At 37.4% G+C, this 25021-nt stretch overlaps 2 protein-coding genes across 6 annotated transcripts in view; both read right to left on the reverse strand.

Moving 5' to 3' along the window:
- The window catches only part of LOC116248188 (BURP domain-containing protein 5-like), a 50342-nt gene that overhangs the window by 6119 nt on the left and 19202 nt on the right, over positions 1-25021 (reverse strand). Inside the window, exons 1-2 of one of the 5 annotated variants that reach the window (XM_050076042.1) lie at positions 5687-6385; positions 302-415 (exon numbers count right to left, since the gene is read on the reverse strand). The exons of 2 other annotated variants lie outside the window; for them this stretch is intronic. In XM_050076042.1, the coding sequence (XP_049931999.1) occupies positions 302-379 (78 nt within the window). In that variant the 5' untranslated portion in view covers positions 380-415; positions 5687-6385. Of the gene's footprint in view, positions 1-301; positions 416-1232; positions 1550-5686; positions 6386-25021 lie in introns of those variants that run through there. 2 more of the 5 variants (XM_050076040.1, XM_050076043.1) reach the window with 2 other exon arrangements.
- LOC116248189 (BURP domain-containing protein 5-like) lies at positions 20821-23833 on the reverse strand. The gene is made up of 3 exons (XM_031620839.2): positions 23705-23833; positions 22682-22793; positions 20821-21830 (listed from the first exon to the last, which is right to left on the reverse strand). Exons 1-3 carry the CDS (start codon positions 23750-23752, stop codon positions 21031-21033), a joined length of 960 nt encoding a protein of 319 aa, XP_031476699.1. The 5' UTR covers positions 23753-23833; the 3' UTR covers positions 20821-21030.

A 25021-nucleotide genomic window follows, 5' to 3' on the forward strand; every position in this document is an offset into this window, starting at 1 on the left:
GGAAAGATTTTTTAAGGACATTGAATCAAGCCAAGATGCATTGCAGGATCTATGCGGGTGGCTAGTATTTTCGATGGATTTTTTTTTTTTCATCGTAGCATTATTTTTACTGTGTTAGGATTAAGCTAACAGTACTTCAATAGGAGTGATTTTTGAAGATTGGAACAAGTAGTACTCACGTACCAACAGCGCAGGCATATTTTTGCCTACTGGTAATATGAGTAAATGATGTATTTCGAAAAATTTTTTTTTTTCTTTTTTCCCCACTTTTCTGAATCACCTTTTGGCAAGAAAGCATGGATTTTGGCAAGAAAGCATGGAGAGACGTGGGAATGGGAGTTCTGGGCAACAGTTTATTCCAGTAGCCCACCGGACTCATCTCCCTGCTGCTGCTGCTGCTGCTCGCACCTACAAGCTGCAAATTTAAAAAAAGGATAAAGCGATCAGAAAACTTCTGTATGTCGACTGTGGACCAAGCCCACTGAGCTCACTGCTTAACTGGGATGTCCCAGCCCAGCAAATAGTGTGCAATTAAAGGAAAAAATATGCTGAAACATTATTGGCAATGAAATAATACGCAATTTCCCAAGATTTCAGATCCTTGATCCCCAACAAATAACTCAGCTACTTTACTTCAAAAAGGCATGAAATTGTACTCCTCATGTGTTTAATCCACGAACCCTACGTGTTTAATCTCTCGACGCATTTTTTACTTTTTCATTTGTTACGTGCACTCAGTGACGTTTTACCTTCACCAGAAGATTATACATTTGGTCAAGAGAGCCTGGTAAATACTAGTTAGCTGGACTGCAAATGGTGGTAGTACAACACTCTAGAAAGGAAGAGTCCTCCCACCTGGAGATGACCTGCAATGAGTATACTATGAGAGAATTTAAGGAAGGGAGTGATGGGCATAAGGAAGAAGGGCTATATTCTCGATGATTGAGGGTAATTAGCTCCTAGCATCTGTTTCATGACAAACCCTCAAGTGAGACGGGGATTCTATTTCTCTTGGAGTTCTTGCTGTTGGAAAAGGCATGGCCATTTGACGGGTGTGATACAACAGTGCCATTCCCTTGTCCAAATGTCTGCACTTATCAAAATGCAGGAGAATGGTTTTGGGGGTCTTATGCCCCAAGTGCGCTATCAAGTCTCTCAGTCAGAGGTGGTTTCCTCCAAGTAAACTAAAAAGGAAATGGCATGGCTAAGCAATAGATGGGAAAGAGATTTACCATAAGAGCCGAGAGCAACAACAAGAAGAAGGGGATGAAATTGGCCATGGTAGTAGTAGCTAGAGTGAAGAAGGGCTTTGAAAGGAGAGGAGTATCTCAATTTCCTTCCCACTTTGCCAGTAGAGGGTCAGGAGCAATTTATAAGCCCTAGCTACTTGCTGCGCGGACCCGCTAGGAGGAGATTGGTGCAAGTATCGGCCAAAGACTGTATGGTTCTCCTTCCTCCATGTCCTCCATGTTGCCAGATTCCTTCTCTCTGTTCATGTATGATTATTTATCTATTGGCTGGCAGAGGTAGAGTCCGTTTCCCTTGTTCGCTTCCAATAATTGCTACTTCCCTTCTTTTGTCCATTAGCCTTTGCAAGGTAACTGCACGGGGATCATGGGATGACGAGTAGGGAAACCTTCGTTTGGAACCCTTCGTACAATTATTTTGCATGTTCTGAGTTTTACTTTTCTTTTCTTTTCTTGCGGATATGTGGGTAGTTAGATATACAATTCGATTCCATAAAAACGAAACATTAGTACTTTAGGGTCTGTTTGGCATGATGAATAATGTGTAAATGTTACATGAACGTGCCTCATATATTGAGGTAGATTCATAAAACACTGATTCAAGTGGTTCATGAATTCATCTCAATATTTGAGGTATATTTATCGAACACTCATCCAATGTTTCCCATGCCAAACGACCATTTAATCATCAAAATTCTGCTTATATGAAACTGCAAAAGGTGCGTCAAGAGTAAGTTGAGCCATTTGGCAAAATAAGATTGGGAGTTTAACGTCCAGGTTTTAAGATTACGATGCTGATCTGACATGTACCTAAGCTTTTAAAAGATCCGAACTAGTGGACAGGAGTCAGAATGATGGATTTTTCAAAATAAAGATGAACTTATTGGGTGATTGCTAGATTTTTTTTAGAAAAACATGATCCCTTTAAAAAGTTCAATTGCCAAGCTGAGAATTAATGTGCTTATATCTTGAAATTCAAATGATAAGAACATTTTCCTGTTCTTACACATTTTTCATATCCTTTGTCATATAATGGTTAGTGCATTTGGTTTGACCCAAAACATTATGCAGGAAAGTATCCACAGAGATTTTAAAAGTCTTGCACTATGATAATACTGTACCTGAACAGGAGGAGGTCGGTATATTAGGTTCGTGACTGCCTCCCAACAGTAAAAGTTAAGGTTGAATTATTTTGGTTATGAGAGAGAGATTGGGGAAATCTCATATATGTCGTTCAACATAATGTGTTCCTTTTCTTGCTTGTTTTTTCTTTCTAGAGTGCAATTTTCTTGTTCAATTTTCTGTGGTCATGGTCGAAGCCAGCGAATCCTTTTCAATGCATCTTTACTTTAATGGTAGGCCAACGGGAACGCCGCCTTCGTCTTCTTCCGATTCTTCTGCATCCTGGTCTGTCTCTTTTCCATTCTAGGCTTTCCCACTTAAAGCCAAGATGGGATACTCCCGTAGTACCTTTTTACCTTACACTACAATAATAAGAAGCACACCAGTGCCTCAATGAGCAATGAGCATAGGCGCAACCAATAAGGTGGCTCACACTCAAGGGGTTCCAGATCATGCTTTCATGTGTTTCTCCTCTAAATTGTAAACAGTGACAAACATGACAACCAAGTTGAAAGCAGGTCTACTCAAGCCGTTAAGCAAGACAGAACATTGCATACATATAAGAACATGACTTTCGGGTTTTTATGCCAAAAGCAGTTTCTTCTAAGTAAACGTTTTGTTATTTTAAAAGCACAGCAGTAGAAGAGGCACATGTGAAGGGCTCATTGGTTGTAATGTGCATAACATGGGTGATGGGTGGGTGAGAAACCCTCCCATGTTCACCCATCCATGACAAATTCATGTATGATGAACTTAGTTCTGACTTCACTTTATGTTAGTTTCACTTTTTTTTTTGAATCACAAAAGTGAAATTAAGTCATTTTACAAACTTTTTATTTTTAAAAGACAAGTCATATATATATATATATATAAAGTTAACATGACTCTGTCCGAATCACCGAGTTGACCTACTAAGTCAAGAGTCACTAGGCTTCAAAACATTGGTTTCCTCCAAGTAAAATAGAAAGGGTAACAGTTTGACCAAGCGATGGACGGGAAAAGAGATTTACCAGAAGGGCAGAAAGGAAGAAGAAGAAGAAAGGAAAGAAATTGGCCATGGTAGTAGCTGGCTAGAGTGAAGGGCCTTCATAAGAAAGAAGTATTTTAATTTCCTTCCCACTTTCCCTGTAGAGGGAGTACTCAAGAAGATTGGCGCAATAATTCGCCAAAGATTGTCTGGTTCTGCTGTCTCTATGTCTCCCAGATTTCCTGTTTTCATTTATCTATGGGCAGAGCTAGTGTCTGATTTCCTTATCTTTTTTCCCAATAATTACCGCTACTTCTTTTGTCCATTAGCTTTCAGAAGATTGCTTTAGGATCTTGAGCTTGTCCAGAACCATGTTGTAGATTTTCTTTTTATTTTTTGACCGTGTGGGTAAGATGAGATCTAAAGTTTGATTCGATTGAAAAAAAAAGCCTTTGATCAACTGAAAGCGGCACTTAAGTTGAGGCAAGAAATTGCCTCAATTTGAGATTAAGATCCCCAATTGACTTGCACATAAGCTTTTCAATGACCCCATGGAAGTCAGCATGATTGATTTTTTGAAATTAAGCCCAACTTAGTGGGAGATTTTCAGAAGCTAAACTTTTTAGAAAAATCTTGATTTTTTTAAAAGACTTAGTTGTTACTTCTGAATAACGTGCCTTTTAGTCACCATAAACATTTTTTCTATTATTATGATATGTTCATATGTTTTCTCATGTAATGTTTGATGCATTTGATTAAAACCACTCCCTAAAGAATCAAATAACAAAGAGTAGAAAAACAAAACTTGGAAAGTATTGCAATAATAATATTGCTTCCAAAAAGGTCAAGGTCGCCTATAACATATCTGTTTGATTTAAGGCCATTTAAAACCTGTATTATGGGTGAATAAGAAGAGTATTTCATCTTATTGCCCAACAAGAACAAGAGAAAGTCCTCATCCAACCACCCAACAAGAGAGCCTTTGTATTGTTATGCGATAAGATAAAATACTCCTTCTACTTACCCAAAAGCTTATGTCATAAATTTTTAAAATACTCTTCCTACTTACCAAAAAACTTATGTCATAAATTCTTAAAATACTTCTCTTACTTACCAAAAAGCCTATGTCATAAATTCTATCGTTGGATTCTCATAGGTTTCATGATTGTCTCTTTAACAGTTAGAACAAGAAAGGGTTAAAGGCAGAAACTGGCCATTTTATTTAGGAGGGAATTTTTTTCCCCTCAAAAGGCATATATATAGTGCAATTTATGTGCCCTTTTTTATTTTCTATTTTTTCGAAAATGTTCTTGTTCAACACTTCTTCAACACTTCTCTGGTCGTGGTGGAACCAACAAGCTTTATTCATCCTCCTTTCTTCTCCGTTGTCGTAAAAGCCCACTCCTTAATTTTTTGCAAGGAAATAATAAAAAACATACCTTAAACTTTGACAATAATAAAAGAATACACCTAACTTTTCATATTATTAGTAACGTAGTTAAGCTCTTTTATCAGTTTATGTTTAATCCAAGAAGAAAGATAAGACTATTTTTGAAAATTTTAATTGCATAGGTCAGTAAGTTTTGCCGTTTTAAACTCTAAAAAATAGCATGAAATTGAAATATTGCCAAGCAGTATTAGATTTTTCCTGAAGAACCTTCTTAAATTATCAAAAAGTTATCGTGTCATAATATCATTATTTGAAATATAAATAGAAAACTAATTTGTTTGAATATGATATTTAATCAGTGTATCGATATCACTGGGGCAAATTAGAACTTAGATGAGAAACCAAATCTCAAATCTACGTTTCTTAGATGAATGAATTCATCAAGGAGAATCCACGCACACAATATATATATATATATATATATATATATATATATATTATGTGCAGGAACAAGCAGGTTGTGGGTTTGATTCTCATAAACGCTAACCATTGGATGGTGTTGAGTTATAAAGTGGGTTTGATTCTCATGGACTGAACTCAATGATGTATGTTTCTGCTCGAAGATTGTGCATTTGGGGAACGAGCACTATGTAATTTCCCGAAGAAAATGGTGTTCGTAAAGGCACGGCTAGCCCTGACGGGTGTGGCGCAACCGGCTAGGGTAGTAAATGGTAGGCAGTTAGTTGCTTTCAAGAACATTGATACCTATGACAATAGAAAGATAAAGCATGATAAATATTAAATGAAGCAGAGAGCTTGATATGCACAACCAAATACAATAAGCTAAATAGAAGCCACTGTCTATAAAGTAGACAAAGTAGCCAAGCAGAAGACCATCTGCGTCAACATTCATAGTTAGGATCAAAAAATTTATCAAAAAAAAATGTGGATCAAACTTACCCATGTAAGAGCAGAAATGCAACGGTGCCATCTACAGGCATAAGAGTACACTTATAGTTGAAGATCGGGTTTTCCTCCTCACTCCATTTCTTGCTTCCCAAAGGTGCAATGAAAGGATGAGATTCATCTATCTTTGCTACCCACAAATGAGTGAGACCAAGCTGATGCAGAACAACAGAGAGTTTAAAAAACAGAGAGACAAACTTGGTCATCCGCACCTAATTTCATACATTGCCATAAAGTTGGTCTTCCACACCTAATTTCATACCCTACCACAAAAGAAGATGACATTTGAGATCACCTTTTTACCTTTATAAACCCAAAAAACCAGAGCAAGCACTCTACTCTTTTGCACTTTTCTAAACCCAAAAAACCAGAGCAAGCACTCTACTTTTCTGCACTTGGGAAGCCCCTTATTCCATGAGAGAGACCTTTTTCGTTTCTAGAACCAGAAAACGAGAGACCCAAGAACACTCTGCTCTTCTATGCTTGGGAAACCATCGAATCCAAGAGAGGGACTTTTCTTCATTCTAGAACCAGAAAACAAGAGGCCCAAGAGCTCTCTACTCTTGTGTGCTTGGGGAAGCCCGTCGATTCCGAGAGAGAGAGAGAGAGAGAGAGAGGGAGGTATACATTGGTGGAATTTGTGGAGCAGCGTAAAGAGATCTTTAGTGGCCGATGGAAAAAGAACAAAAACGGTTTAGGGCGTTCACGCTCCAACACACACACATATATATGTTCTTACAAAATTTTTTATTAATTATAGTTATTTTTAATCATTATTAAAATAACAAATGAAAATTCATACGGGCAGCGTATACAACCAGCTCTGTTACTTGATAAGTAGAGAAATGCAAAGCTGATTACTTACACATCTCTTGTGTATGTAAAAGGTTGTGTAATAACTAAAATGCTCCATTTATAAAATGAAAGATGTAGACTTTTGAAAAGATAAAATGGGAATTGTGAAAATAATAAAGCACTAAATTGTAGATAGCTTTAAACAAAAAAAAAAAATCTAAAATGTCATCGCTTATTTCTTTCTTTTTTTTTTGGTTCAGGGTAGTAACTAGCTAGAGTGAAGGGTTTCTTCCCACTTTGCGGGTGGAGGGATAAACGTTAATGCTGACTGACAAACAACGCCGCCCTTGTCCTTTATTAATGCTGACTGACAAACAACGCCGCCCTTGTCCTTTATTAATGCTGACTGACAAACAACGCCGCCCTTGTCCTTTATTAATGCTGACTGACAAACAACGCCGCCTTTGTCCTTTATGCAATAATTCAATAACGCTAATCGACAAAGAGCGTCGTCTTTATTCTTTTTCCAATTCTGATTCAGAGGATCCCGTTTCTTCTCCATCGTTTCCCAGTTAAACCGAAGATGGGATATACTTGCACCTCCTTTTTCTAAGGGAATAATAAAAACCGTTCCTCAAGTTAAAAAAAAAAATACATCTAATTTTTTCATATTATTAGTAACATAGTTAAGTTCTTTCATGGTTAATCCAAGAAGAATAATCAGATTTTTTTCTAATTTTAATTGTCTAGATCAGTGAGTTTTACCATTCTAAACTCTAAAAAATAGCACGAAATTGAAATTTATATGCCCACAAATACTAATACATTTACATTTTATAAAAAAGTTGTTGTGTTATAATGTCATTATTTTAAATATTAATAGAAAAAACTAATTTGTTTGGACATAATATTTAATCGGTGTGTCGATGTTACTGGATGCCAATGCAAATGAATGAGCTTAATTACACTTTGCCTTTATTAAAGGTGATCTGGTGTTGTGGTCAATTTAACCTAAGCTAAGTTAACTGGCAGATGATTGTGTTTGGTTAATGATGCAAAACTTTAACCTAGTGTTTGGATGACACTCCAAAACAAAGACCTTCAAAATAGAACAAGTTTTCTAAAAAACGAGTACATTTTGGGAAGGTTTGGCTTTTAAAAGGGATTAAACAATGTGGACCCCTTCAGGGTATTCACCACCAAAAAAAAAAAAATGTTATGGGTGTAGCCACTAAATACACAAAATTGATTAAAATATCATTTGTTTCGCACAACTGAATTTTATAAAACAGTTTTTGTTTTTAAGATGTCATCTAAACAAACACTAAGGGGTTGTTCGATATTTCGGGAATCATGAAATTTTAGAATCAAAATGTTAATGTTTTAAGAAATTAGAATTATTACACAAACTAAGTATTGTGTTTTCAGAATTAAGAAACTGAAACATGAAATTTTGATTTCATTCCAGTTTGAAGGGGAATAATGATTATGAATTTTCATTTTTGTATGATAAAAATTCCAAACCATCAAACGTTCCCTAAGTTTTTTTTTTTTTTTTCAAAAATGGAAAAAGAATAGGTTTAATTTTCTAGCATTACAATTATTTGGGTCCGTTTTTCATTTTTTTTTCCTTTTTAGTTACTAGAAGCCCACTGAATGAAATAGCTACCGTTAAATGCTGGCCTCGCCAATCCTTAGAAGACGAAAATCAGTTAACTCGTATGCTTAAGTTACCCATCTATATTACTTGTACTAAATTCAAGAGTGTGCCGTTACCTGCATGCGTCTTTTTAAATAAATTGGATCCACTGATGAATTTATCATGATCCACTTAGTCAGTTGGTTTAAATTACAAACCTTGATCTGATCTTTTAATATACCTCAAAATTCTTTTGACCATTTGATAATGAATCTGAAGTGGCTCATGCATAAATTGGCTAATGTAATTGACAAAAAAGATATTTGGTTGCGTTAGAGTCAAGTATGCAACGAGCCAAAGCTTTGGAGAAGAGAACCGGCTTCTTCATAAGGCAGTGTACTAGAAAAGAAAAGTTCTCCTAAGGGAAAAACTTAAGGGGCATTTGGATGACTCCCTTAAAACCAGGTTTTGAGAAACCAGGATTTGTGGAAACCTGGTTTGTTTGTTTGGATGACAATAGGCAAACCAGGTTTTAACTTTTCAAACAGATGTTTGTTTGGATGACAAAAACCAGGCTTTTGATAAACTCTTTAGAAATAAACTTAAGCTGAACAAAAGAGGACAGTAAATTACAGTTGAATAAATAAAATCATCCATTATGCAAAATACAATTATGGCAAATCATAAAATTAATACACTCATTAACAAGGAACACAAGAGTAATATGAACAAATATTGGTTACAACAAATCATAAAATTAGTATACTCGTTAACAAGGAACACAAGTGTTGTGTTTAATGTTTAAAACCAAGCATTGCAGTGCCTCACTAAATTAAATGGAGTCTTTACTTACTCAATATTCTCTTGAAGGATTATCATGCCAGAATTTATTTACTTGGTTGACATATGAATGTTAACTTATCTTCCTGCAACCGTATAGTTTTAGTCTGTTCACCATAGTCTGAACACCAAGTCACCTTATTTGACCACTACATCTACTTGTAAAGATTATAGACGAACAATTATACATAACAGAAGTGGAGATTTTGTCAAAGGACCAACTCATATCCCTAAGCTAACGATACTCAAAGAAGTACTAGATCTTTTTTTTTTGTCATTTATAAATGAATTGCTTTCCAATGAACGATAATAGTTATCTTCTCCTTGAAAGTGACATGTTTCTAGCCTCCCATAATTGTAAATCAGCAAACAACTAACATGATTCTTCTGCTCCTGTGTGTTCAATGAGAAAGTAGTGAATATGCGCCATAAAATTGATGGGTCACAGATACTGAAAACGTCTCAGAGGCTGATGCAGGCATAAACAAGGCCAAGCTAAAGCAAGATCTAGCTCCGGTTGAGGCAGAGAAGGAAAACCTTGAAAAGAAAATCAAGCAATTAGAAAATGATCTGGACAAATCAACCTTATGGATCTTAAAGCTAGAATAAGAGCTAAAAGCGATCAATGAGAAGCGTTCGCAACATGAGGGTCTTACAAAGACAAGGGAAAATAGATGCCTTGATCCCTGACCGTATGTCCGGCGGGGATGATTGACCCGTATGACCGCCGTAATTGAACAAAACGAAGTATCGATTCTTAAAAGTCAAGCACATGCATATGAATATGGTTTTGCAAGAAATACACAGAAATGCCATAAATATCTGTTTGTCATATTCAGCTGTAATATTCAACAAAAGAGAGAGACAGAGACAGGGGGACTGAAATTTCATCGATAATGTAAAAGGACGGACGTTTCCTAATGTTACACAAAGCTTGTCCCACGGGATCGCAGAAAAAGAAACAGGATTTTCAGTTTACAAAGGTAATATCAAAGTATCTGCAGTATGAGGTTGATGCTTACGCATAGCAGGAACAATAGGCACTATACAACCACTATAAATAAAAAAAAACAAAGAGAAAAACGCCTCTGTTGCAGGTTGTGAAGGCCAATGGCCAACGGTTTCCTTTTGCTGGCTGACCTCTTTCTTCTTGGGCTACAAGTTACAGGGAAAAGCTGCCACCCTTGTCATAATGTGGACAGCACTTCAACTTTCTATCTCTCTAGAGCCCCAAGTTACTTACATTCTTTTGTTGGAAAGTGTAAGCCTCTGCTAACGTAACTGATTACAGAGAAAGGATAATCAGAGAAAGGAACACCCTGCCCAAACCCTAACTCACGCACACCGGTCCCTAAAGTCTTTCCTTCATAGAAGGTAAAACGCTGAATATTCGTAATGTTTTTGCATTCAGGTCCTTCGATCAAGTGTCACGTTACTGCACACACTTTATGAAATTACAGAAGCTTTTCTGGAAACCATTTTTTAGTCGTTTTAAACAGTTTCAAATAATATTGGCGTTTTAAACGGTTTCCTTGAATTTCAACAAATAACTCATGACATTGTATTCCTAATGTGTTTAATCCGCGAACCTATGGGATGAGACTTGAAACCTTTCGACCTACAGTTTGCCAGAACAACGAATTCGAAGTGAACCCCTAAATATAAGATCCAATGTAATCAAACACCCTACTTTAGCTTTTGCACTTGTACTATGATATCAACTTAGTAGGTTGCACAAGCCATCCTCCATTACGCCTTCATGCACTCTCGGCCACATTTTTTACTTTTTCATACGTGCACTCAATGATGTCAGGTGTACCATAGGTCCACCTAAGCCTTGAAGCAGCCTTGGAACTCAGGAGCTAGAAAGGAGAAAGGGAGGAGGGTTTTGGCTTCTTCAGACAGCTTCCACTTGACTTAAATGAAAGAGAAAGAGACAGGCAGATGACTTGTGCAATGATTATACTATGAGAGAATTTAGGGAAGGGAGTGATGGGCATATGGAAGAAGGGCTACATTCACAATGTGGGTAATTAGCTCCTAGCATCTGTTTCAGGCAAACCCTCAAGCGAGATGGGGATGCTATCTATTCAATTTCTTGGTGTTGGAAACGGCATGGCTAGCACCTTACAACTGGTTGGATTAGTGGCTGGTTGGCAGCCAGTCACTTATCCAAATGTCTGCACTCATTCCTTGTGAAAGCCAACACATGCTAGACTCTAAAAGCAGGAGAGCTTTTGGGGGTTTTACTCCTTAAGTGGGGGCTGTCAAGTCTCTTAGATGGAGATGGTTTTCCTTCAAGAATAAAAATGAAATGGCATGACTAAGCCGTAGAGGAGAAAGAGACGGGTGAAGCTGTGGCACACCTCTAAATTGTAAACAGTGACAAACATGACAACTAAGTTGAAAGATATACTCTAGTCTACTTTAAGACAAAACATTGTATACATATAAAAATATGGTCTTTGGGGTTTCTTGTCAAAGGATAGTTTCCCTCTAAGTAAATATATATATATATATATATATATATATATATATATATATATATATATATATATATATATATATATATATATATATATATATATATATATTTAAAAGCACACCAGTAGAAGAGGCATGTGGAGGGCACATTGGGTGTTATGTGCATAACATGGGTGGGTGAGAAACCCTCCCATGTTGCATGTCTTATAATGGGTGGCATGCACGCCCGCCCCTGTTAACATATACTACTTCACTTGCACGCAGGTTTGTGTGGACACATTGCATATTTCTTAATGTTTTTGCATTCAACATGTTAAATTGCAACAATTCATGGATGATGAACTTAGTTGTAACTTCACTTTATGTTAGTTTCACTTTTTTTGAATCACGTAAATGAAATTAAGTCATTTTACAAACTTTTTATTTTTAAAAGACAACTTTATATATATATATATATATATATATATATATATATATATATAATATATAACTTAACATGACTCGGTCCAAGTCACCGAGTTGACCTACTAAGTCAAAAGTCACTAGGTTTCAAAACATTGGTTTCCTCCAAGTAAAATAGAAAGGGAAACAACTTGACCAAGCGATGGACGGGAAAAGAGATTTACCAGAAGAGCTCGATGGAAGAAGAAGAAGGGTAGAGATTGGCCATGGTAGTAGCTAGCCAGAGTGAAGGGCTTTCATAAGAGAGAAGTGTTTTAATTTCCTTCCCACTTTCCCTGTCGAGGGAGTACTCAAGAAGATTGGTGCAATAATTCGCCAAAGATTGTCTGGTTCTACTCTCTATGTCTTCCAGATTTCCTGTTTTCATTTACCTATGGGTAGAGCTAGTGTCTGCTTCCCTTACTTTTTTTCCCAACAATTACCGCGGCTTCTTTTATCCATTAGCTTTCAAAAGATTGGTGTAGGGAAAGCCTTGTCCAGAGCCATGTTGTAGATTTTCTTTTTCTTTTCTGACCATGTTGGTAGATGAGATCTAAAGTTTGGTTCTATTGAAAAAACAACGGCCTTTGATAAACTGAAAGAGTTCAAGTGGAAGTTAAGTTGAGCCTCTTTACAAAAATGAGGCAAGAAATGCCTGAATTTGAGATTAAGATCCTCATCTGACTTGCACATAAGCTTTTCAATGACCCCATGGAAGTCAGCATGATGGATTTCTTGAAAGATTTCTTGAAATTAAGCCCAACTTAGAGGGAGACTTTCATAAGCTATTTTTTTTAGAAAAATCTTGATCTTTTTAAAAAATTGAGTCGTTACTTGTGAATAACGTGCCTTTAATCACCATAAACATTTTTTTATTCTTATGATATGTTCATATGTTTTCTCATGTAATGTTTGATGCATTTGATTAGAACCACGCCCCCTCCCTAAAAAATCAAATAACAAATAGTAGAAAAACAAAATTTGGAAAATATTGCATATTTGTTTCTAAGAAGGACGAGGGTCGCCTATAACATAGCTGTTTGATTTAAGGTCAGCTAAAACCTGTGTTGTGTGGTGAGTAAAAGGAGTACTTCATCTTATTGCCCAACAAGAGAAAGTCTTCATCTGACCACCCAACAAGAGAGCTTTCTATTATTGTGCGGTAAGATAAAATACTCCTCCTACTTACCCTAAAGCTTTTGTCATAAATTTTTAAAATACTCCTCCTACTTACCAAAAAGCCTATGTCATAAATTCAATCCGTTGGATTCTTATAAGTTTCATGATTGTGTGTTTAACAGTTAAAACAAGAAAGGGGTTAAAGGCAGAAACTAAACTGGCCATTTTAGTTAGGAGGGGAATTTTTCCCCCCCTGCAAAGGCATATATATATATATAGTGCAATTTATGTGTTCTTTTTTTTTCTAGCTTTTTGAAAATTTTCTTGTTCAACTTTTCTGAGGTCGTGGTGGAACCAACTAGAGTGCAATATATGTGCCCTCCTCAAAGCATTAGGTACAGTAATGCTAACCGACACAAAAGCCGCCTTTGTCCTTTATCCAGATCTGATTCATCCTGCTTTCTTCTCCATTGTCTTAAAAGACCACACCTTGCAAGTAAATCATCCGAAACGTAACTTTTCATATTATTAGTAACATAGTCAACTTCTTTTACGGTCAATTCAAGAAGAAAAATAAGATTATTTTTTAAAATTTTAATTGCCTAGATCAGTAAGTTTTACCGTTTTAAACTCTTAAAAATAGCATGAAATTGAAATATCGCCTAGCAGTACCAATACACTTGGGTTTTTCTTGAAGAACATTCTTAAATTATCAAAAAGTTGTCATGTCATAATGTCATTATTTTAAATATTAATAGAAAATTAATTCGTTTGGATATAATGTTTAATCAGTGTATCGATATCATTGGGGCAAATTAGAACTTAGATGAGAAACCAAATCTCAAATCTGCGTTTGTTAGATGAACGAATTCATCAAGGAGAATCCACGCACATAAGAATATAAGATGCAATGTAATCAGGCAGCCCATTAGTCATGGCTTTTCTACCTGTAAAATTGTATCTAAGAGTCCTCCCACTGAAAGGAGATGACTTGGAAGGTTATGCTATGAGAAAATTTAGAGAAGGGAGTGATGGGCGTATAGAAGAAAAGCTACATTCACATGATCTGTAATCAGCTCCTAGCATCCAAACCCTCAAGTGAGATGGGTAGCGAACTGGTTGAATTAGTAATTGGTAGGAGGCCAGTCACTTGTTCAAATTTTAGTATTTAATCCTTGTAAAGGCCAACACATGCCAGGACTGAGAGGTTTACACCCCAAGTAAGCTGCCAAGAAAAGGCTGAAACCGGTTATGTACACACTCACATGGGTGTGCAATAACCAAAATACCTTCATTAAAAAAAAGAGAAACTTTTAAAAAAGGATGGTAAAAAAGTAAAAAAAAAAAAGTAAAAAAATGTCCATTACTTTATAAAAAATTTTAAAATACTCCCAACCCTTTTGGTGCATACTTGTTGCATGCCCAAAGGTGTGTATACAACTCGACCTAAAAGTAGACATGGCAATAAAGGAAGCAGCAAGATGGGCTCTTCCACTTAAGATAAAAAGGAAACGGCAAGACTCAGCAATAGATGGGGAAAGAGAATTTACCAGAGCACAAAGGAAGGACATGAAAGAGAAGAAATTGACCATGGTGGCAGCTAGCCAGAGTGATTGGCCTCCTTATAAGCCGACCACTTGCTGAGAGGACACGTGACTGGTGAAATTATCGGCCAATTATGTCGTCCGGATTCCTTCTTTTCAATATTGATCCACTGGATGGGGCAGGGTCCGCTTCCCTTGTTTTTTCCAATAATTAGCGGCGACTTATTTTGTTCGTTAGCTTTCAAAAGGTTGCTCATGGGAATCATGAGCTGACGTGTAGGGAAAGCCTTGTTTAGAACCCTTTTATACAATTATTTTTTAGATTTTTCTTTTCTTGTTTGATCATGTGTGTAGATAAGATCTAAAGTTTGATTCGATAGAAAAAAAAAAAAAAATTATGGCCACTCACTCAAGTTTCACCCGTGTTTTTGCCCAAGTTGGACAAGCATTTGGGTGATCATCTTGGACTGTGGACTGTTGAACCGGTGCTTGTTGATGTGGGACATTAAAAAAGTGTTTTTTTTTTTTTTTTTTTTTTAAATGACGAGTTGTTGGGAACCCAAAACATTAAGTTATTCTTTATCTTTTTCTCGTGCCGATCCTCCAAAAAGAAAATTCTTCGACTGACTTGGTGGTGTTGACGATACAACTAGAGGATATTGGCATGAGCCTCATTAGTGGTAGGGTACATCAGGGCTTTTTTTTTTTTTTTTCCAGCATAGTGAGTTTAGACTTGTAGGGGAGCGACTCGAGATTGAGCTGCTAGACTCAATCAATTGACCTGCTAAAGTTCTTGTATTAAACCCAAACTGAGCTAACTTAAACTTGAAGTACTCAAGCTTGATAATACTTTACCAATACCATGACTCGAGTTTGAACAAGCTTATAAAAGTCGAGATTGAGCTGAGCCAGACCGGCATCCATCTTTAGGACACTAAAAAAAAGGGTATTTTCCCGATAGCAAAAAAAACATTGATAAAAGCTTGATAATACTTTACTGACGTTTGCTTTGAATATGGCTGAACCAATATCAGTGAACACTATCATCAGCACTTTCTCTGCACTCATCGGTAATGGATATGTTCATTGACGCATGCTAAACGTAGATGAATATACTATTACCGACGTCTGCCAGGCGTGGATAATAGTATTAGCCAAGTTCAGTTGGCTTGATTGATTCAAGACCTTTTTAAGTATACACGAATAGGTGGAGCTCAAACTCAACCATTTCACAACCTCAAGTTTAATGAGTGAAACCTAACCAAGCGAATTCGAGTCAAGACCATACTATCAATATGCATGTTTATTTTAATGCTCAAATATTGCATATCACCACAACATTTTTGAAAGCAGCGTAGAAATGCCATGAAACCATCGGGAAAATATATGCCGATGGATCCTATGGTGTGGGCAAAACTTCTGTAGGCAAAAGTTTTTGCAACGGCTCGAGCCGTGGAGATATAGCAGTGTCATATGGGGAGGGTGCTAGAATGATCTATACCAATGATCTTTTTCCCGCTTTAGCCGCTTTCCACACAAAAAAAGAACAAAGAAAAAAAAGAAAAAACAAAGGGGGTCCTCCTATGTGAACCTGATGGTTTGGCTATATTACGTTGTCTACATAAATATCACTGGCTATTCCTTCATCTGATGACCTATACAAAACATTATAAAAGACAAACACAAATGAATGAACTTAATTACACTTTCTTGCAGATGATTGTATTTGGTTAATGATGCGAAACTTTAAAGTAGTGTTTGGATGACACTCCAAAACTGTGATTTGGAGGCAAAGACCTCAAAAATAGAGCCAAGTTTAGAGTACATTTTGGGAAGGTTTGGCCTTTCATAAATAAGGTGCCCACCACTAGGGTATTCACAAAAGAAAAGAATGTGTTATGGGTGTAGCCACTAAATACACAAACCAAATTTTAGAAAATAACTAAAAAATCAATTTTTTCACAAAACTGAATTTTATAGAACAGTTTTTGCTTTTAGAATAAACTGAAATTAAAATTATTAAGCAAACAAAGTATTGTGTTTCCGGAATAAAGAAACTAAAACGTGGAATTTTGATTCTATTTCAGTTTGAGGAAGAATTTTGATTCTGAATTTTCATTCTTGTATGATAAAATTCCAAACCATCAAACGCCTCCTAAGTGTTTTTTTTTTTTTTCAAAAAATGGAAGAAGCATAGGTGTATTTTGCTATCATTACAATCCTTTTGGAAAAAGAATTTGCCATCACATTTTACGCATATAGAAGCACTCTTGCTATCATAGAGAACCTTTTAATTCCTTCGCTGATCTTTACATTCACTAAGACTGATCACACCTTTATGGCATAGACACAAATTAACAAATCCTGAAACATACACAGTTACAATATACCTTGCATTCTACTGTTTTCCTCATGTCTTTTCTAAGGAGGATCAAAATCTTACAACACCATATGAGATTTTATCTTGATTTTTAGCAAAGGGCGCAAGGGTTTGGTGGAATGGGGCAGGCTGTGGATGTCATGCAGTTAATCATGGTTCAATTTTCATATCACGCCGGAACCTCAGCCTACAGCCCCCTCAGGTCATTAGCGTTCCATTGAACTTGTCTACAAAATAGTTCTTCTTCGTAAGAAACAGCTTAGCGACTGGACTTCATCTTCCTTGGGAGAAGAGAAAAGAAAAGGAACAAGCACGACTGGTGCTGTTACAAACGACCGTATGCGCCATCATCTTTCTTTACATTACACACGGACCAAAAACGTATGGATGAAAGACTACATTCACAATGTGGGTAATCAGCTCCTAGCATCCTGCACATGACAAACCCTCGAGTGACATGAGGATGCTATTTCTATGTGATTTGTCAAAGAAAATGGTATTCGAAAAGCCATGGCTAACCCTGAAGGTCTGCTTAGTAACAGGTAGGCAGCCAGTCACTTGTTCAAATCTTAGTGCTCAATCCTTGTGAAAAACAACATATTGGGCGACCAAGAGGCAGGGGGAATGGTTTAATGTGAGGGTTTTATGCTCCAAGAGTCTCAACTGGAGATGGGTTCCTCCAAGTAATAAGATGAAAAGGAAACGGCATGACTGAGCAATAGATGAGGAAAGAGAATTTACTCATGACCTCTTTATAAGCCAAGCCACTTGCTGAGAGGATCTGCTAGAGAGTCATTGGTAAAAGTATCGGTCAATTATTGTATGGCTCTTCTTTCTCTATGTCATCCGGATTCCTTCTTTTCAATATTTACTTTTTCCAATAATTAGCTGCTGCTTATTTTGTACATTAGCTTTCAAAAGGTTGCTCATGGGGATCATGAGTATTGTGTTTCCAGAATTAAGAAACTGAAACATGGAATTTTGATTTCATTCCAGTTTAAGGAGGAATTATGATTCTGAATTTTCATTTTTGTATGATAAAAATTCCAAATCATCAAGCATCCCCTAAGTGTTTTTTTTCAAAAACGGAAGAAGCATAGGTGTATTTTTCTAGCATTACAATTATTTGGGTCCGTTTTTCATATTTTTTTTTTTTCATTTTAGTTACTAAAAGCCCTTTGAATGAAATAGCTCCCGATAAATGCTGGCCGCGCCAAGCCTTAGAAGAAGAAAATCGGTTAAATCACTCGTATGCTTAAGTTACCCATCTAAGTGTGCACCCATTTCCTCGCCGTTACCTGCATGCGTCTTTTTAAGTAAATTGCATCGAATGATGAATTTCTCATAATCCACTGAGTCAGTTGGTTCAAATGACAAATCCTGATATGATCTTTTAATACTAACTCATAATTCTTTTGACCATTTGAAAATAAATCTGCAGTGGCCCATGCATAAATTGGCTAACGTAATTGACAGCAAAATCTGAGTATTGCAACGAGCCAAAGCTTTGGAGAAGAGAAACGGCTTCTTCATAAGGTAGTGTATTAGAAAAGAAAAGTTCTTCCAAGGAAAAAAACTTAGGGGGCATTTGGATGACTCCCTTAAAACCAGGTTTAGAGAAACCAGGATTTGTGGAAACCTTGTTTGTTTGTTTGGATGACAATATCCAAACCGGGTTTTAACTTTTTAAACCTAGTTTTTGTTTGGATGACAAAAAATGGGCTTTTGATGAACTCTTTAGAAACAAACTTCAGCTGACAGTTAAATTACAGTTGAATAAATAAAATCATCCATTATGCAAAATACAATTACAGCAAATCATAAAATTAGTACACTCATTAACAAGGAACACAAGAGTAATATGAACGAAGATTGGTTACAACAAATCATAAAATTAGTACACTCATTAACAAGGAACACAAGTGTTGTGTTTAATGTTTTAAACTAAGAATTGCAGTGCCTCACTAAGTTAAATGGAGTCTATACTTAGTATGGCAACTTACTCAATATTCTCTTGAATGATTATCCTGGCAGATTTTATCTGCTTGGTTGACATATGAATGTTAACTTATCTTCCTGCAACCATATATGGTTAGTCTGATCACCAAGTCACTTTATTTGACCACTACTTCTACTTGTAAAGATTATAGACGAACAATTCTACATAACAGAAGTGGAGATTTTGTCAAACGAGCAACACATATCCATAAACTAAAGATACTCGAAGAAGTAATAGATCTTTTTCGTTGTCAATTATAAATGAATTGCTTTCCAATGAACATGATTCTTCTGCTCGTGGGTGTTGAATGAGAAAGTACTGAATATGTGCCATAAAATTGATGGATCACAGATACTGAAAAAGTCTCACAGACTGATGCAGGCATAAACAAGAGCAAGCTAAAGAAAGATCTAGCTCTGGTTGAGGCGGAGAAGGAAAACCTTGAAAAGAAAATCAAGCAACTGGAAAGTGATCTGAACAAATCAATCTTATGGATCTTACAAAGCTAGTACAAGAGCTAAAAGCGATCATTGAGAAGCGTTCTCAATATGAGGCTCTTTCCAACACAAGGGAAAATAGATCCCTTGATCCCTGACCGTATGTCGGGCGGGGATCATTGACCCGTATAACCGTCTTAATTGAACAAAACGAAGCATTGATTCTTAACAAGTCAAGCACTTACATATGTATATGGTTTTGCAAGAAATACGCAGAAATGCCATAAATATCTGTTTGTCATGTTCAGCTGTAATATTCAACAAGAGAGAGAGAGAGAGAGACAGAGAAGAGAGGCTGAAATTTCATCGATAATGTAAAAGGACGGAAGTTTCCTAATGTTATACAGAGTTTGTCCCACGGGATCACAGAAAAAGAAACGGGATTTTCAGTTTACAAAGGTAATATAAAAATATTTGCAGTGTGAGGTCGATGCTTACGCATAGCAGGAACAATTGACACTATACAACAACTATAAATCAAAAAACAAAGAGAAAAAAGCCTCGGTTGCAGGTTGTGAAGGCCAATGGCGAAACTGTTTCCTTCTGCTGGCTGACCTCTTACTTGATGGGCTACAAGTTACAGGGAAAAGCTGCCACCCTTATCATAATGTGGATAGCACTTCAACTTTCTCTCTCTCTAGATCCCCAAGTTACTTACATTCTTTTGTTGGAAAGTGTCAGCCTCTGCTAACGTAACTGATTACAGAGAAAGGATAATCATACAAAGGAACACCCTGCCCAAACCCTAATCCCCGATTTGGGTCTTCGCTTCCTACAAGTTAAAACGCTGAATGTTCGTGATGTTTTTCCACTCAAGGTCCTTCAACCTTATTTATAAGCACCACTAGCTCAGTGGATCCGATCAAATTCTATAGCCGGTGCCTAATAAAAAGTTACAACAGTTTCCAACCTTTCTACACATGGACGAGGAATTAGGGATTCATCCTCAGATCTAATCAAAGTTAATGTAAAGAAACGTGCACGAACTTTTTGGTTCCCCAACAACTTCATCTTCAAAGAATCGTAGCCAAGTGCCTCTTCAGCTTGTCCTAATTTAATTTTTAGTTTTTATTTTTAATGCATATGTTAATTATGGTCAAAGTGGAATAACCAATAGTCGTGTGATTTACTTTGTTAAGTTTTTTTTTGTATCATGTATATATATAGCCCTTTGAGTGGGTTAAAGGTGTGTAAGAAAAACTTTGTACAAATAAGTGGTAGATTAGTATGTTGTGCTGTTCATGTGTTATATTTTGTGTCATTCATAGGAACAAAAAGGGGACGTGGAGGCAGGTCATAGGCCTCACATTATTGCACAAACTGAGAGGTCAATTTTGAAAGTTTTTCTGAAAAGACTAGTTAAACGGACTTTAACATCATAGACCAAAACTTAGAAACCAAAGATTCTTGAATCCCTTTATTGAGGTTTGTAAAAAATTTATAACCCAGTTTTTCATCTTAACTAAACCGAAGCTTGAGAACATACACATACAACAGGAAATTAAAGATGGCAGTAGTACAACCCGGATACTGGCAGCGCTAAGAAAGCTTGTGGGCAGCAAGAAATCAAAGGGGATTATGCATCCTGCATGGGGATATCTTAAGAAGCAGAGTTGGGAACAAACACAAGATGACCATGAGAAAGGAAGTGGCAAGCAGGAGTTCCCGGCTTGATTCCTAGTGCGAGCATAGAGGTATGGTTTGCGTTCCACGAAGAGGTGTCGGTGTGGCACACTGCCCCTGCACTCATTCTGCTGCCATCTTCCTCAGCAACCAAAGGAACAATGTAAGATTTGGTTTTGACAGGCGTGTGGCAGTGGAACACTGCATAGGGATACGACTGAATGTGGCACACCACCGCTTGTGAGGAGGGCAGTTCAACCACACCAGGTTGAACTGTGTACACTCTGCTCTTGGGATCTCTTTCTTCATTGTTCGCAAATGAGTAGGTTAGCAACTGAAGATAATTTGTTTTGAGCTGTGACACCGCAAAGTCGACCATGGATTCCAAGGATGTAGCGCAGTATTTAGTCTCGCCCTTATTCGGTTCCATCTCGCAATCCCCGAGCGTGTGCTTCACTATTAATGCATCGGCTGAGTTGGGATCCAGGGAGAAGCGTTTCAGGATGTCAGCAAGCTTGGAAGAGGAGAAGGGGAAGCCCTGTGCTTCTCTGCGAGGCAGCAGGGTTGGCCAGCCGATAGTCTCCTTCTCCTTCTTCACAAAGTCCAGCTTCTTAGTCTTGCTGCCAGGCTTCAAGTTCTCTTCCAAGAAGAGGAAATTAAGCTCACGGTCTCCCTTTAGCTGATCTAGTGTTGTTCCAACTCTGTAGACATAGTATTTCCAGCAAAACTGGTCGTGTAGGACGCTAAAATACTTCCTCTGGGAAGGATCATCGATGTCTGAATGCAACATTTATTTCAACAAAGTATGAGATGATTGTAGTGAACAATTGTTGTTGCATATAGACACAAGAATGCATGAAACCATTTTTTATTCGTTTTGAACGGCTTCAAATAATATTGGCAAATAAGAAAGGCCAGGAATCTCAATTGGATCTCGACCAAGTGCAAGCCCGATTTTATCTATACAAGGAAAAATAGTATATTGATTGCATCTGGGTTAGGAGGGAAAGAATTCTTCAGGTCATTGAATCATGCCAAGATCTATTTCAGGATCTATGCGGGTGGCTAATAGTTTTATGGGTTTAGGCTCCCGGTTAGTAGGGCAGTAATCTTTAAGTTTTGCCTCTTTAACCGTTGTTGCGTTCCAATTAGGACATCATCGGTACAGGCAAACGGGGGTTAACCATTTTGCACGCGCCAACAGATGCACTTTGAGCATTGAACTCTCGACTTAATCCATAACTTGAATGTCTTAAATCCGATCAGTCAAGGGTCGGAGCTTTTGTTGGTATCATAGTCCATAGCAACGAATTTGGGAGGTTGGAAGCCAATGGAGCTATGCACGATTAGAACCCGTCCCTTTTTATGAGCAAAATAGTTGAATCAGTACTTGGGATACAAGGTTAATTGATGGTGGAATATATTTCTTTTCATCATAGTATTAGTTTTACTGCGTGTCAGGATTAAGCAAAAGTACTGCAACAGATGGAGTGATTTTTGAGGATTGGAAAAGATACTCGTGTCCCAACAGCCCAGGCATATTATTGCCTACCGGTAATATGAGTAAAGGCCGTATTTTGGAAAAAAAAAAAAAAAAAGGAACTTTTTTGCCCACTTTTCAGAATCACCTTTTGGCAAGAAGGCATCGAGAGACTTGGGAATGGGAGTTTTGGGCAACAGTTTATTCCAGTAGACCACCGGACTCATCTCTTTGCTGCTGCTGCTGCTCGCACCTACAAGCTGCAAATTTAGAAAAGGATAAGGCGATTAGAAATCTTTTGGATGTCGACATGAACCTTGTCGCATCGGCTGTGGACCAAGACCACTGAGCTCACCGCTGACCTGGGGTAGCGCAGCAAATAATATGCCACTAAAGAAAGAAAAAAATACTGAAACATTAGTAGGTATGCAATAATACACAACATTGTTGCCTTTAGGTACAAGAGGATATTAAATTCTTGCTGTACCGGTCAAATTTTTTGTCACTACAATTTTTATCCATGCTGTATCAAACAGAGTGAGGCATTACCGCAGATAGATATCTGTGCAAGTCACAAGTGGCAGTCCTTTTCTGGTTCATGGATTTTCATTCACGGATAGGAATCCATGGATGTTTGTCTACAGCATTCCAACGCCCCTTAAATGGTTGATCAAGAGAAAATTTGCAGACTAAGCAATGCCGCCCCTTTAGGAGGCAAAATTCTTACAGGGCCATCCTTGATCTTGCGTGAAGGGCGATGCTACAGCCTACAGTTGAGAGGGCATTCGTTTAACGTGGGGACAGTGAAATCTTGGGATGTTAATTCCCAAGAGTTCAGATCTTGATTCTCAAATGGGTAATTAGCTTCTACATCTGTTTCATGGCAAGCCCTCAGGTAAGATAGTATTTGATTTCTTGGTGTTGGAAAAGGTATAGCTAGCACCTGACGGGTGTGGTAGCTTAGTGGCTGGTAGGCGGGCAGTCACTTATCTAAATTTCTGCACTCACTCCTTATGAAAGCCAACATATGCTAGGACCCAAAGGCAGGGGAATGGTTTTGGGGGTTTTACGCCCCAAGTGGGCTATCAAATCCCTCAGCTGGAGGTGGTTTCCTCCGAGTAAAATAAAAAGTAAATGACATGGCTAAGCAATAGATGGGAAAGAGATTTACCATAAGAGCAGAGAGGAACATCAAGAAGAAGGGGAAGAAATTTGCCATGGTAGTAGTAGCTAGAGTGAAGAAGCGCTTTGAAAGGAGAGGAGTATCTCAATTTCCTTCCCAGGAATCATGATCTATTTATAAGCCCTAGCTACTTGCTGTGCGGACCTGCTGGAGAGAGAGTGTTGCAATTGTCGGCAAAGGTTGTGTGGTTCTCCTTTCTCTATGTTCTTCAGCTTCCCTCTTTTCATGTATAATTCCCTAATTCTCTTCCAACAATTACACCCTTCTTTTGTCCATTAGCTTTGGGAAGGTTGCTCCAGGATCATGGGCTGATGTGTAGCGAAAGGTGCGTTTGGAGCCCTCTGTACAATTATTTTGCATGTTTTGAGTTTCTTTTCCTTTCTTGAGGATATGGGGTGGATTAGTTGTAAAATTTGATTCGATAAAAATTAAAATTTAGACCTTTAGGGGCCGTTTGGCATGAACAATAACCAATTGAATCAGTGTTTCATGAATCTGCCCCAATAATTGAGGTAACACTCACACAATATTGCTCATTCTGAACAGCCATTTAATCACTGAAATCCTGCTTATATGATAGTGAAATAAGTGCATCAAGAGTAAGTTGAACTTCGTGGCAAAATAAGATGGGAGTTAATGGTCTCGGTTTTAAGATTATGGTGCCGATCTTACTTGTACGTAAGCTTTTAAAAGATCCGAAATAGTGGACAGGAGTCAGAATAATGGATTTTCAAAATAACGATGAACTTATCGGGAGATCGCTAGATTTTTTAGAAAAACATGATTTCTTTACAAAATTCAGTTGCCAACCTGAGAATAATGTGCTTTCATTTCATCTTGAAATTCAAATGATAAGAACATTTTCCCTGTTTTTATACATTGGTCACATCCTTTGTCATATAATAGTTAATGCATTTGGTTAGACCCACAACTAAGTATAGCAATACGATAATACTGTACCTGAACAGGAGGTGGTCGGTGTATTAGCTCCACGATTGCCTCCTAACAGTAGAAATTCAAGGTTGAAACAGGCCATTTTTCTGGTTATTTGAGAGAGATTGAGGCAATTTCATATATATCGTGCAACATAGTGTGTTCCTTTTCTTTCTGGAGTGCAATTTTCTTCTTCAACTTTCAACTTTTCTGCGGTCGTGGTCGAAGCCAGTGAATCCTTCTTCTCAATGCATTCTGTACATTAATGCTAAGCCAGCAGGAACGCCGCCTTTTGTCTTTTCCAATTCTGCTGGACCCTCGTCTCCAGTTCCCATTCTTTGTGACGGCTAGGCTTTACCACTTCAAAGCCAA

The sequence above is a fragment of the Nymphaea colorata genome, chromosome 2, assembly GCF_008831285.2.
Source record: "Nymphaea colorata isolate Beijing-Zhang1983 chromosome 2, ASM883128v2, whole genome shotgun sequence".
Classification (NCBI taxonomy): Eukaryota; Viridiplantae; Streptophyta; class Magnoliopsida; order Nymphaeales; family Nymphaeaceae; genus Nymphaea; species Nymphaea colorata.